At 48.0% G+C, this 14,337-nt stretch overlaps 2 protein-coding genes across 2 annotated transcripts in view; both read left to right on the top strand.

The window, feature by feature from the left end:
• CD207 (CD207 molecule) overlaps positions 1-10,574 on the top strand; it is a 47,671-nt gene extending 37,097 nt beyond the window's left edge. Inside the window, exons 2-7 of the mRNA XM_019647620.1 lie at positions 5,244-5,382; positions 5,474-5,590; positions 7,009-7,383; positions 7,960-8,111; positions 9,085-9,203; positions 9,702-10,574. Of these exons, the coding sequence (XP_019503165.1) occupies positions 5,298-5,382; positions 5,474-5,590; positions 7,009-7,383; positions 7,960-8,111; positions 9,085-9,203; positions 9,702-9,852 (999 nt within the window). The 5' untranslated portion in view covers positions 5,244-5,297 and the 3' untranslated portion in view covers positions 9,853-10,574. The remainder of the gene's footprint in view (positions 1-5,243; positions 5,383-5,473; positions 5,591-7,008; positions 7,384-7,959; positions 8,112-9,084; positions 9,204-9,701) is intronic.
• Positions 10,575-13,190: 2,616 nt separating this feature from the next.
• The window catches only part of CLEC4F (C-type lectin domain family 4 member F), a 9,969-nt gene continuing 8,822 nt past the window's right edge, over positions 13,191-14,337 (top strand). Inside the window, exon 1 of the mRNA XM_019647609.1 lies at positions 13,191-13,654. Coding sequence (XP_019503154.1) covers positions 13,582-13,654 — 73 coding nt within the window. The 5' untranslated portion in view covers positions 13,191-13,581. The remainder of the gene's footprint in view (positions 13,655-14,337) is intronic.

Consider the following 14,337-nt stretch of genomic DNA (forward strand, 5'->3'; position numbering starts at 1 on the left):
GCTCAGCAGCAGCTCAGCTTGGGCACAGCTCACTGGCCCATGTGGGAATCAAACCAGTTACCCTGTTGCTCAGAGCTCGCACTCTTAATCAACTGAGCCACTTGGCCGGCCCAGCCCATCCTTTTAAATTGACTACTTTTTAAAAGAACAGTTTTAGGTTCACAGCAAAATTGAGCAGAAAGTACAAAGAGTTCTCATATATTCCCTGACCCCAGCCCTCCGCCTTCTCCACTATCAACATCCTCACCAGAAGGGTGTATTTGTTTAAACTGATGAAACTACATTGACACATCGTAATCGCCCACAGTCCATAGTTTACATTAGGGTTCATTCTTGGTGTTGTACATTCTATGGGTTTAGACAAATGTGTACTGACATGTATCCTCACTATTATATAGAATAGTTTCACTGCTCTAAAAATCCTCTGTGCTCCACCTATTCATCCCTCCCTTCCCTATAACATCTGGCAACCACCCATCTTTTTATTGTGTCCACAGTTTTGGCTCTTCCAGAATGTCATATGGTTGGAACCATACGTTATATAGCCTTTTCAGTTTGGCTTCTTTCTCTTAGTAATATGCATTTAAATTCCTCCATGTCTTTTCATGGCTTGATAGCTCATTCTTTTTAGCGCTGAGTAATATTCCATTGTCTGATATACCACAGTTTATTTATCCATTCACCTACTGAAGCCCTTAGACTTTTCATCCATGTGTCAAGTACCAGACTTTATATCTCTCAAACTCCAGGGACATATACCAAACTTTCTGAATGGTTCCATTAAGGCCACCCGAACTTAATACAGTGAAGAAGTGTGGTAAGCTGCGAAGATGTCTACATCTTAATCCTCAGAACCTAGAAGTATATTAAGTTATATGGAAAAGTGGAATGAAGGTTGCTAACTAGCTGACTTTAAGATATGGAAATTATCCTGGATTATATGGCTGAGCCCAATGTAAGAGTCCTTAACGTGGAAGCAGGAGGCAGAAGACTCAGTGTCACTGATGGGGTGTGGCTAAAAACTCTACATGCTGATGTTGGCTGTAAGCCAAGAAAGGTGGGGGCTTCAAAGGGGGAGTGGTTTCTCAAAGGAAGGGGATTTTTGGTATCAGAAACGGGAGTGGGAAGGATGATGGGGAAAATAAATAGGAGCTATCCCATTTTGATACTTCTATAAATATATACACACGGTTATAGTTAGATATAGCTATGGATATAGATGTAGATATATATACACAGAGATAGGAAGAATGAACTGGTATATAGCTTTTTTTTTTTTACAGTAGGTAATTTTTTCTTTTTTGCTTGCCTGGATTTTTTCTATATAAATATCATTATTTACATAATAAAGAAATAAAAGATTTAAAAAGAACTATGCATACTTGTTTTAAAGAGCCCTTTGTTACTTTCCTGACATGAATTTGCCCTTCTCATTAAGACCACAGGCAAGCACTCTTTGACTTGGATAGTTCAGAGCAGCTTCCTGAAACTCAGCAATCCCTCCAAGCAGCCAGGTCGCCCACCCATATCCATACCATAATACTTAAATGACGGCACCGGATGTAATGGCCTGTTCACTGAGGTCTGGCCCATTGTCACTGTTCCAGAGGAACCGGCTTCCACACAATGTTCTAAAAAAGAGGAGCCCATTCCTAGGTTCAAGGGTGACCTGGGGAGGCTCCCTGCAGTCTCGGTGCTCCTTTTCAGTCTTGGGAGATTCTTACCTTTTCCCTAGAATTTAAAAAAAAAAAAGCATATTTTTTTCCAACAAGAGGAATGCTGTTTCCCCAGCAGGGTCTATCTGACTTCCTCCTTGTGTCTGGTGCAGAGCAGGCATTCTAGAGGAATGGAAGTGAGTTGTCTCACCTACCGCTCCTTTCTTGGTGTCTCTGCCTTATCCCCTCTCCCCAGAGCACACGTCCATAATCAAAGGAACCATCTGATTGTCTGGGGTCTGCTGGTCAAATCCCCCATCACATTATATTCCCTCTGAGGCCTGTGGACCAGCCTGACCAGCTGTAATAGCTCCTTTTTCATTTCATAGTTATTCTTCCTGCCCCCCAGTTACCTTTCCCTGATTTTTTTTTGTCAATTCTAGTTTCTTAACAACCAGGTTTATTTTCCACTCCCATTGATTATATCCATGGCCCACCTTTAAGCATAAGGTGGGTCCCAGCCAGAGAAGGGAGAAAATTGGCCAAATTGTTTCCTTCCTCTGCCCTTATCCAGAGAAGGTCTTAGAACCTCAAGAGCATGACTAGTGGGGGAACGAAAAAATGAGCACGGACTTCCCTTTCTCTCATTACAGCACTGATTTTGGTCACTCCTGGTCTGACCCAAAGTTCCTCCTCTGTTTGGAAGAACTGACATTTCCTAAGTGTCCAGGAGAACTGCTCACTTTTCTGGCTAGAGAGTGTGGCTGAAGCACTTGTCTCCCGCTCTGTCCTTTCTCCTCCAAGGCTGTTGGGTCAGGGGCCTGATAAAGCATTCAGAGGGATGCACGGGACGGGTACTTGTGCTCAGAAAACAGCTGCAAATGGGCCTGGCCATAGGAAAACAGCATGTGACTCCCTCCTTCTTTACCAGTAGGAAATGAAACTCCTTATAGCTGGGACTTTTATACCCACTGCCCATGAAACCCCGCAGGGCCCACAGCCTAGGATTCTGGTTGCTTCATGTTTAGCTTCCTCATGCTGGATCAGCCTTTTGCCCAGAAATCAGCAGACTGTCTATCTGAGGCCTCCATTTCTAGCACTTGGATAAGTGCTCCCCAACCCCAGTCCCTCTTCCACAGTGGGCGTCAGCATGGTGAGGCCTTCTGGATCCTTTTCTAGGACCACGGAGAGAGCATGTGGGTGTTCCATCAATGGCTCGTGCTACCAATCAGCAGAGGTTTGGGAAAAGTCAACATTTTGACAGAGAAGAAAGGGGCCAGCTGCTCCCAAGTTGTGTTATGTGGCAGCTTCTCTCCCTCAAATGCCTCAGGGGGGAGACCCAGCCCCCAATGGCACCTTCTACCAGGGTCTTGAGCAACTTGGGTTCTTCTCCACCCCCAGGCCCTGGACTGTGACACGTTGTGAATGTAGGGCCGGGAGTCAGGTGCAGAGGGCTGAGGTGACTCTAGGGTTAGACTGGGTACCAAGCATGACAGTTCAGGAGCAGAACCTTCTAATCGGGGGAACCAAGGCTCTGCAACTAAATGAGCAGCCTGAAGAAAATAGGTGTAGTCATAAACGCTCAGACAGGCAGTGAGTGAGAATGAGGCCAGTTTACACAATTAACTAATGTCCAAGGTTAGAACCTGTCCTGGAAGCTATAGACAGAATGTGGGAAGGGAGGAGATGAGATAGGATGAATGGGATACCATCCTTGTGACCCAGTTTCCTTCCCAGCACTTGGGGAGTGTGGTGTGGAGTCCTCCCCGGGTTGTCTCATCCAGTCAGAGACGCAGCTCCAGTCTGAGGCCTAGTCAGCCAGAAAGTGAGCGGCAAGGGGCCTGTAAGAACCATGGGCTGGCCAGACAAGGCTGGGCTGAGCAGGGAGATAAGATCCTCTCAAATGTCCCCTGAAAGTGTAGGTAGCTGTTTCCTTGGCCTTGCTCATTTAGTTTCCAGCCCAGGTCCCTGACACCACTCTGCCATCCAGCTTCACTGGCTTAGTCTCAGTGAGGCTAGGCTAACTTTCTAGTCCTCTGGCCAGAGGCTTTTTTTTTGCATTTTGGGTAAGGTGTCAGTCATACTTCCCTTGTGATTTTGCTATGGAAAAGAATGAGAACTTTTGGAGACAGTGGGAAGAAGCAGTAGCTTCTGGAAGATAGATCCCAGTCCATAGAATGTAGGTTTCAAAACTGAGAAATGATAAGCTATCAATTCTTCCATTCATTTATCTTTCATGTACCCAACCATTGATCAATTGATCCATCCATCCATCCATCCATCCATCCATCCATCCATCCATTCATCTACTCATTGATCATCCATCCATCATCTATCCATTCATCAGTCTTCTATCCATCATCCATCCATCCATCCATCCATCCATCCATCCATCCATCCATCCATCCAATTTTCTGGATTAACTTTCTTTTCTCCCCCACCCCCCTTCTTCTCTTCCCTCTTTTCTTTCCTGTCTTCCAAGAAACAGTTGTTTAGAATCTGTTATGTACAAGGCTTCTCAGATTTGGCAGGCTTCTTCAAAGCATGAGAAGCGGCCCAGGAGACAAACGAGTCCTTCACTGAGCCCCAGATCAGTTTTTCTCTGCACTGATATGAAAGAACAGTTCCTGATCTGATGTCTGAGCCTCCCCACTTTAAGAAGCTCACAAGTACAGGAAACAGGGAGGTGAACCCAAGTCTTCCACTTAAATGTTACATCTCCAAGTCCCTTATAAAGGGATACTGTATCATCTAAGATGCCTTAATAACAGAAAGTAGAATATTCTATTGCAATGGTTTCTTTACTGGTCTCCCGGCTTCCAGGTTTTCCACACCCTGATCTATGCTTCTCGCCATGATCAGAGTGATCTTTCTACAATGTCCCTGTCCTTGTCTCTCTCCTGCCTGGAATCCTTTATTGGCTCCATGTCACCGATAAGCCAGAGTTCAAGCTTCTTAACATAATTCAAAAGGACTTCATGCTTTGACCCCAGGTGCCTCTTTAGCCCCATGAACTTCATTTCTGTCACATGCTTTACACTCCAACACCACCACCAAACTACTGGCAATTGCCAGGCACTCATGCTGTCTTTAAAATATGCTAACCCTTCTATCTGGAACTCTTTACCATTACCCCATTCTCTTTACTTCTTTTGAACTGTGCATATTCCTTTATTGTTGTAATTGTCACCTGTATTGTAATTTATTTGCTTGGCTCTGTCTTTCCTTCCAGACTGTGAGCTGCATGAGTGCAAAGACTATGAGTATTCATTTTCGTGGCCCAATCCTTGCACCGTAGCTGGTACCTAGAAGGCACTCAATATGTATTTGTGGGATAAATGGATGGGTGGATAGATGCTGGATGAGGGGATAAAAGAAGTAGAATAACCTTGGGACAAGATGGTTAAAGTGTCCATGTAACAGACCCCCCCCCCCAAGAGAAGAAGACAAATACCTCTTCCTGAAAGCTCAGACCTTTGAAGAGAGGACTGAGCTGTGGCACAGGCCAGACAAGGTATGTAAGGCAGGAATGGGGAACTTTGGGATACATGACGACCTCTTGTGGGGCTCACTTCCCTTTCCCGCTAGATAAAAGCTTCTTGGGGAGCCAAATAGCCAGAAGCACCTGTGCTGCAAGGGTGAATGTGCAGGATGAAGACTGCAGAGAGCGAGGTCCCTGATGTGCACTTCTCTGTAGATAAACAGAACATCTCTCTCTGGCCCCGAGGTAAGCCCCAGTCCCTGCTCAGAACCTCCTTAGTGCTCTGTGCCCAAACCCATCATTTGCTGGTCCTTCAACAAATGTTCTTTTCTGACAGAGCCTCCTCCCCAGACGGGTTCGTCTCTGGTTCTGAGGAAAACGTGCACAGTCCGTGCTGCTGTAATCGTCCTGACGCTGGTCCTGCTTGCCTCTGTCCTGCTGCAGGCCATTCTCTGTAAGTCCTCTGGGTTAATCATCTGGACTTGGTGCTTCTCCAGGGTCAGTCAGCCTCCTCCAATCCAGACCCTCACTTTCCTGCTCTCCAGTGGTCTCTCCTGCCTGTGGCTTTTTCATTTGTTTCATTTCTCCTCTTTCTCTGTGCAGTTACAGGGTCCCTGTCCTCAGTAAGATGAGCTGCTGCTCTTTCCTTCCTGATTCTGGGGAGATTTTCCTGAATGGGATCAGCACTTGCCTGCTTGTGCTGAAAGATACACTCTTTTGTCCCCGGGAAACGTTCACCAGTTTCTTCATCCCGTGTCATTTTCTCCTCCCTCTCTGAGCTCTGCGTCCCTTTGGTCCAGAATGTAGTGGGCAGCCCCCAACAGTGAGTGAGATATTACCTGACCCCACAAGAGATGGAGTCCCAACTGCATCCTCCACTCCAACTGACAAGATGGAGAACCTGGCCGCCAAGCCAATGAATGTCCATGGCACCTCCCCTCAGCAGGACCCCTTCATGTTCTTTTCATTCTCCCATTCCCGCAAGGATCATGTCAAGGGAGACTTCCTACTTCTTCATTGGGTGTGTGACTTATCTTCCTTCCTCTTCCAGCTTTGCCAAGGCTTATGGCATCTGCTGCTGGCAGAGCCTTCATCTCCCACCAGGTCTACAGAAAGCAGAGGGAGGGAACGTCTGTCTGTCTTCTCCCTTCATGGCCTCAGGACATATTGGCTTTCAGACTTTGAGCCTCTGAGCAGAGTCTCCTCTGCTTAGAGTCCTCTCGGTTTACTTTTGGTCTCCTCTCTGTCACCAAGCCTGTGGCCCAAGCAGAATGTGACAGTGGGAGGGACAAGGGAAAAGGTGAAGTGGTTTTATAATTCTCCCTTTCTGTGGTCTCTGGATTAGAAGAGAACAGATTAGAAGTCTGCGTGGCTGGCTCCTCCCATGGTTACGAAGAGCCTGTGGACAGATGGAGAAAGGGTGGTGTTGCCCTCACTGATGGCCACTGCAGGAGAGGGCTGGGAATCAAGTGATGGGGCCCAGAAGGATATAGGGAGAGTGATAAGGGGGTGGTTGAGGGCATCCCTTTATCAAATATGCCCTGAACACTCAAAGAAAATTTAGGACAAAGAAAATTTGAATCCCCGCTTCTGCTTGCCTATGAAGTCTTCTAAACAGAGAGCCTGTGCTTATCAATCTTTGCATTACCAGCATCTACCAGGGTTCCTGGCACATGGTAGGTGTCATGCCTGTTTGTTGTATGAATAGATTATAAATGAATGGAGGGTAGGCAACAGCTCCTTGGGTTGGGTCCTTCAGAAGCTTGAGCCTGTCCCTTCCCTTCCCTCTCCTTCCTTTAATCACCCTGATAACACCCCCACCCCCATCCCTAGGAATCCCCTTGACTGACTTCTGGATTTTCTCACATCCAGATCCGTGGTTTATGAACACACTATCAGATGTAAAGACCAGTGCCCAGTTGCTGAACGGTCGTGTGGACAACATCAGCACCCTGAGTTCTGAAATTAAGAGGAACAGAGGTGGCGTGGAGGCAGCTGGCATTCAGGTCCAGATGGTGAATGCTAGCCTCGATCATGTGCATTCTCATATCCGGAGGTTGGAAGCTGGTGTGAAAACAGCCAATGCACAGATCCAGATATTAACTAAAAGTTGGGAGGACATCTATAATTTAAATGCCCAAATCCCAGAGTTAAAAAGAGATTTGGATAAAGCCAGTGCTTTAAATCAGAAGGTCCGGGGACTCCAGAGCAGTTTGGAGAATATCAGAAAGTTGCTCGAACAGCAAAGTAAGTGACTCAGAAAAAAACATTGACAACTGATCAGTGGCCCGTGGGACCTTGCCAATCTCGGGCATGAAGCCATTGGGCTGGTGTGTGTGGAGGCAAGGGGGAGAGGAGCAGGGCAGACGTGGCTGGAAATCTGAGAGATGGCTCAGCACTGGGGTTAGGGAGGACTTAGGGACTTTTCAGGAGTGAAGGAACCAGAAACAAGCTTGGGCTCCCAAACAAAGACATAGACTATAAAAGCATTAGGAGTCTCTTTCCTGGCCCAAACCTAGCCATTTTTCATTAAGTTCCTTATCTAAAGCCCAGGAGCCCAGTCACTTGTGATGGCTAGGGGAGAATTTCTTCTCTCTCATGAGAGAGACAGCTTCTTGATCCATCCTCTCTCACTCTCCCCTCTCTGAGACCAGAGACTCTACTAATCTGTCAAACTTTGAGGACCCGAGAGAGTGTCCCCAAGGACCCCAGAGCCCAGCCCCATTCACTGCTGTCTCTGGGATTCCAATCACGTGGCCCACCTTAGTCAGAACCCAGAGAAAACAGGAACACCAGTGTTCACCTTTCACCCTTGCTCTCCAGATGACATTCTACAGATGGTTTCTCAAGGCTGGAAGCACTTCGGGGGGAACTTCTATTACTTTTCTCGTGTCTCAAAGACCTGGTACAGTGCCCAGCAGTTCTGTAGATCCAGGGATTCACACCTGACTTCAGTGACTTCAGTGAGTGAACAGGTGAGTGCTGGTCCCATAGGCTCTAAGAAGGGGGGTATACTCATAGCTGTATTAGGCAGCATGGGAAAGACTGTGTCATGGTGACAAAAATCCCCAAATATCAGTGACTTCACAGTGAAGAGTTATTCCTTACATACACTACATGTCCAACAAGGGCCAACAGGGGTTTTACTCATTGTGGTTACTCAAGGATGCAGACCAAAGGAGACCTCATCTCAATGTATGTTTCCATAATTGCTGAGCTAGGAAAAGGAAACATGACAAATTGTATGTTGGTTCTGCTTAGAAATAACAGACATCGCTTTCACTCACATTTCATTTGCAAAGCAATGACCCAATACTCCTGGCTTCAAAGAGTACAGGGAGGTACACCTTTCTGCATGCCTAGAAATATTTGTAAACAGCATTAACGGCACACCACAACCCAAGAGGTCTCCTTGTTGTGGGACAGAATATTAAACAAGCCCCTTTCATTGGGGCGATGCGCTAGCAGTGTAGGTAAGAGTGTGGGCTCTGGGGTCAGAGTCGAGAGCCCCAACCCTGTCTCTAACTAGTCCTAGATGGAACACATATGACAATAGTCCCTGCTTCAGAGGACAAAAAACAGGTAAATGCATAGAAATGTACAGTGTCTTGCACATATTAAGTGCTCATTAAATGTAGCTATTATTATCTGGGCCATTCTCCTGGGGTTCCTGCTCTGGGGTTTAGCCAAATCTTTCCTGTGCTCCGGCACCTCCTTCCTGAGGGACAGAAAGGCCTGAGTCCTGAGTCTATTCGTTGCAGAGCAGAGACAAATCGGGAATTGGAAGACGGACTCTGGGCTCTGGGCAGGGACAGGAAGAGGCTTTAGAGATCAGTGTGCCCATGTGTCTGTGGGCTGTCACTGAGGACAGGTGAGGAACACCTAGAGAGACAGGTGCTTCAACTCCAAGTGATGGTGGCACTTCTACTCATTCTGTCTTCCCTACAGGAGTTTCTGTACAAAACAGCTGGTGGACTTGTCCACTGGATTGGCCTGACCAAAGCAGGGAGTGAGGGGGACTGGAAATGGGTGGATGATACTCCATTCAACAAGGCCTTGAGTATGAGGTAAGCCACCCAGAGCCCTCCTTTTCAGCCAGACATTTTTGGGGCAGGGCCGCGGCACAAAGGATGGGGTGATATTTCCCTCTGACTACAGGGCTTGTGGTTCTTCCCTGTCCATGGGTGGCAGGAGCACTGAACCAAAATCCAGTTCTCCTCTGCCACTAATGGGCTGTGGGACAGGGGACAAATCTGTGGCCTTTCTGTGTCCTTTGGGGTTTGGCAGCATGACCGTCCACCCAGCTTCGGCGGGGGCTCTGTTCTAAGTCTAGTCTCAGTACTGTGGATTTGTGTAGGGCCTTGAGAGAGGTGGGCTGGTTTGGCCTAACTTGGGGGTGGGTGGTGGTGGTGATTGCAGGCTTAGAGGTTGACAGCTCACCAATTCCCTTTCTCTGAGGCCTGGGTGCAAAAACTTGTGACGCTGTCACCAAGGACCAAAGATTGGATTGAAGCCACTCATTTCTTCATTGGAAATAAGTTTTTCTTTGTATTTTCCTTTGGTAGGTTCTGGATTCCAGGTGAGCCCAACAATACTGGGAACAATGAACACTGTGCCAATATGAACAGGTACTCGCTTCAGTCATGGAATGATGCCTCCTGTGACAAAACGTTCCTTTTCATCTGTAAACGGCCCTCTAAGCCATCAGAACCATGACAGGACTGGCCCCCAAGCTGGTACTTTGAGCTCCAGTGCTTGACGAACTCGAGGAAATGCTGCTCTGTCCTCCATACTCCTGGGTGACTTTGCATCTTAATTTTCCTTGCTTCAAAATTGTCCCAAAGGCATCCTGGAATCTGTCTGCCTTGGCTCGGAGTTCTCCGCCCCTACAGAGGTAGCTGGAATGGAAAGGCGATCTTGGGTCAAAATGGGAGGGGAGTGTGGAGAGGATTTAGAAACTAAAACTGCCTCAGCAAGGTGGATCAGGACTCATAATTTGGGGCAATACCCTGGGATTTCTTGTACCTTCAGAGAAGCCTCAGTTTCACCTCATGAAATTTGCTTCAGACGTCCAAGCAATTCTGATTGCATACTCAGCGCTTTTCTGGTTGATTCCCCCCAAATTCCCAGTTGTCCATGTTCTCAGTGGGAAGAGCTCTGCTCTTGGTGATTCTGTCCGTGCCACGTCCTTATCATCCTCTTCATCTGCATCCTCTGAGGTCTGAACCTCTTCTTCACCTGGACGGGATCAACTGGTTCAGATCAGAGTCTGACATGGAAACGTGTCTCATTTTAGAGCTGGACCAACATCCGGGCTCTTTCTCCTTTCCCCACACTCGTAAACTCTGAGGCCCAGCCACCTTCCCACCCCCAGCCTCACCGCCTTGCACCTCCTCTTTCTTTTTCATTTCTCCTCTTCCCATGCCCTGTGCAGAGGAAGTAGCCTTCCCTCCCTGAAGAGTTTCGTTAGAATAAAGCTTCCAGGCTTTATTAGAATAAAGTGCTCCCTGGATAAAGGCCTCTCTCTGTGTGCATGTTTTATTCCTGGGTATAGAGGTGGATGTTCAGGGAAGGTCATCTGCTTTGCTGGACATGAAGTTCTGGGGTACCCTCAGGAACCAGCTGAGGGTTCAAAATTAACAAGGAGTAGGGAAATTCCAGCTCTAGAAATGCCACAGAATATGAGCAGTGCTTACCCCTGGTTTTATTGAAATGGAGGAGAGTGAGGTCTGCGGTGTCATGACTTTCTTGGTGGTCTCTCCTGTCTGATGTTCATTGGACCATCTTCTATTCTCTGACTTTACTCCCAAGGGGGAGAGTGTTCAGGTTTCCCACTCTTCACAGAGACCCTGTTCGTGGGTATTGGTTCCAAATCCCAGTCCAGGGACTGAGGCAGGAATCCAGAGGGCAGCAGACAGGAGGGGAGTAGAGAGGACTCAGGAAGGAGCATCGTGTGAGCACAGGAGTGGGCTCAGCAGAGCGGCCCTCCCCTCGTTAGCATTCTCGTTAGGACCCTATTAGGGTCCTGAAAAGAGGACATTTTCCTTCAATGAAATGGGCTGTCTTCCAGGTTGCAGACTCCTTGTTGTGTCTTTACATGGTGGAAGAATCAAACAAGTTCTCTGGGACCCTTTTTAAAAAAATAAGAGCACTAGTCCATTTCATGAGAATTCCACCCTTGTGACCTCCTCACTTCCCAAAGGCCCCAACTCCTAATTCCATCACAATTGAGAGTTAGGATTGCAGCATATGGATTTGGGGAGACACAAACATTCAGACCATAGCAGTCACTGTGTGTAGCCCACACTTGAGGAGTGGGAGTTATGTTCTACTTTCTTGAGGATGGAGTATTTACAGAAATTACTTGGAATTTTTCTGCATGGGGAATTTATCTGTTTGTTTATGTATTTAAACTTATTTACATCAGCATGAATTCATAGATTTTTATACTTTGAGTTATAATCTGATAATACTATATATATTTTCTTGCTCAAGTTGTTCTAGCTTTTGCCATTGGGAGCTTGCTTTCAGTTGTCTCCGGTGTCCTTTTGACATACTTTTATCATTTTTTTAAAAAACATCTCTTTAACTTTCTGGCAGCACAAGATACTCCAAGCTCATTTTTGTATATTTCCTGTCCCAGTCCTAGAATCAGCCATGTCCCTAAAAAGACCTGGTTTCTGTTTTTGGAGAATGGTATTAGAAACCAAGATCTGGATGCCACTGCTATTGGAGTGTTGTTGTTTCTTCTTGGCTGAGAGAGCTAGGTAATATATGTGTGCATACCTAATTATTTTTCTGAAAAGATCATTATGCCTGCAATATGGCGACAAGACTTAAGCGAGGCAAGGCCAGGGGCAGGGAGAACCGTTAGAAGACTAATGGAGTCAAAGCCAGGGGAGATGGTGGCCTGCACTGAGGCCTGTGATGTGAGGGATTGTTGTTGCTGTTGTTGGATTCAACGTGGGCTGGAAAGATACTTTGTGCAGCTGGGTACAGGTGCTCAATCAGGCCATGAAGCTGCCTCTGCCCAGTTCTGCCTCTGGCTGCCTCTGGTTTGGAGTCAGTGCCAAGCAGACTTCTCAGAGGTGATCTTCGTAGCTCCAAGCTTACAACCTCATGGCTCTGCACCTTCAGAGAAAAGAACACCCCTTTTCCAACAGTTCCAACCAAAACCCAGCACTGGGTCACATGCTTATCCCTGAAGCAATGACAGAGGTCAGAGAGGTGGGTTATGTTGATGGAGCCCCACCCCCATTCCTGGGGCTGGGAATTGGATATGGGTTCAGCCTCGCCCTTACTGAATAGGGGCAGCATGAGAGAAGGGTAGTTCTCAAGACAAATCCCAGGACAGATGCCTGAAGAAGGGCGATTGTTAGCGCTCAGCTTCTAAGGGCTCCTGCTTACAGGCTGTGGGGCTTTCTATCAAAACTGCTGGATCTAGCTCCTCTCTGGAATACAGCTGACCACCCTGTGTTGTTAGGGGTTAATATGGATGACTGAAAAACTTCTGGGGTGCCTGAAGCTAGGGGTCTGCATCTCTAGGAGCATGGCCCTGTACCCTTCAGTAGGGACAGGGAAAACCAATGTGAGAGGTCCTGGCTGATGAATGGTTCTGATATTAATGTATAAAATGTCCATTTGATTTTTTCTGGCCAGAGCACAGAGACCTCTTGGCAAGGATGTGGCAGCCTCCTGGCGTTTCTTTCCTGCTGGCAGGTGGTGCTCTTGTGGGAGAAGTAAAATCTTGGAGCTGAGGGTTGGAGGGGAATGGGGACAGGGAAGAGGGGGCTACAGGAGGAGTCCGTCCTGCTGATCGCACCTCTGAGGCCACCACATCTGGAGGACTATGCGCTTCTCCTGGTCCAGGCTCAGCCCTTCCAGGTGGATAAGGGGTCCTCAAATTTCTGTTTTGAGGATCCCTTAGCTTCTCAGGCCCTAGAATGAATCAGCTCTTGAGTGGGCCTGGCCTGGGCCCTTCCTGTATATGGGGAAATAGAAACCAAGACACACCCTTTCTTTTCTGCCATCACGAACTGGGTATAAGCAACCACTCCTTCCCCACTCTGCAGATCAGCTGTGCACTAGGCTAGTTGCTATCTGAGCTGACAGGCCATCCAAGACATAGCCTTCCTTGGACTAAGGCTGCCCTCCTGGCCCAGCCTCAGGAGGAGATGCTTTCAGTATGGCTCCTCTACCAGTGGAGTGGGCTGCAGATTTCTTAGCACTCGGGGTGCCTGGATGGACTGGTGCTTGGAGTCCTGAGGGGAGGGGCCCCACTGGGGTGCTTCTGCAGAGTCAGCAGGGAAAGGAGGCAGAGCTTGGGGGTGGTCAGGGCCTGATCGGGAGCATATAAGTCCGGGGTATCTCAGCTTCTCTTCCCACCACTACTGTCCCACAACACGGCTTTTTGGGGGCAGAGGCAGGGAGCAGCATTGGAGGAAGATGGAAACAGAGATGAATGGTGACAACGTCTACTTTTACACAGAAAACCAGAGTGTTTCCCTGCACCCGCCAGGTGAGAAAACTGGGGTCTCAGCCCATCCTCGATCAGGAACTGGCCTGCTTGTCCCCCAGCCTTCCGCCACTTTTCTCAGCTCCTCCTTGGCAGGCCAGGGTTCTGCTCATCTCTGTCTCAGCCTCCAGAACAAACAGGTGAGTACAGAAGATGGGTAGGGTGAGGACAGAGAGCCTGGGGCATACCCCTAGTCTCCACATGAAATGTTTCGGACCCTTTTCTTGACGTTGGCCACCTAACAAGAGAAAGAAGGTGAACTTTGAATTCAGAGGGATCTGGTTTTGAATCCCATCTCTGCACACTGGGCTGACCCTGTGAGGTCTCAGGGGCGCTGGGCTGGTGTCTCTCCACCTTTGAGTGGATTTCTGTATACTCTTTATCCCTAACCACAGCCCCCGGACTCCCAGACACAGCGCTTCTTAGAACACCCACAGGGGGCTTTCTGAGCCCAGTAAAGGGAGACTGAGCCCATGTCAGTTTGTGGGGGAGGCAGCAGCTCCAAAGGGCTGTGAGGCTTTCTCTGGTCAGGCGTCATGAGCAAGACTGGCCCTGAGACTCTGAGGTTAGAGTTCCTGCTCTGTCCCACCTTCTCTCCCTTCCTCCCTCTCTCCTTTCTTCTGTCATTCCGTGCCCTGTGCACCTCCTCCAGGTTCTGGGCTGTGGTCTTCTCTTAGGCTTTGTGT

Source organism: Hipposideros armiger, unplaced genomic scaffold (genome assembly GCF_001890085.2).
Source record: "Hipposideros armiger isolate ML-2016 unplaced genomic scaffold, ASM189008v1 scaffold_114, whole genome shotgun sequence".
NCBI classification, from domain to species: Eukaryota; Metazoa; Chordata; class Mammalia; order Chiroptera; family Hipposideridae; genus Hipposideros; species Hipposideros armiger.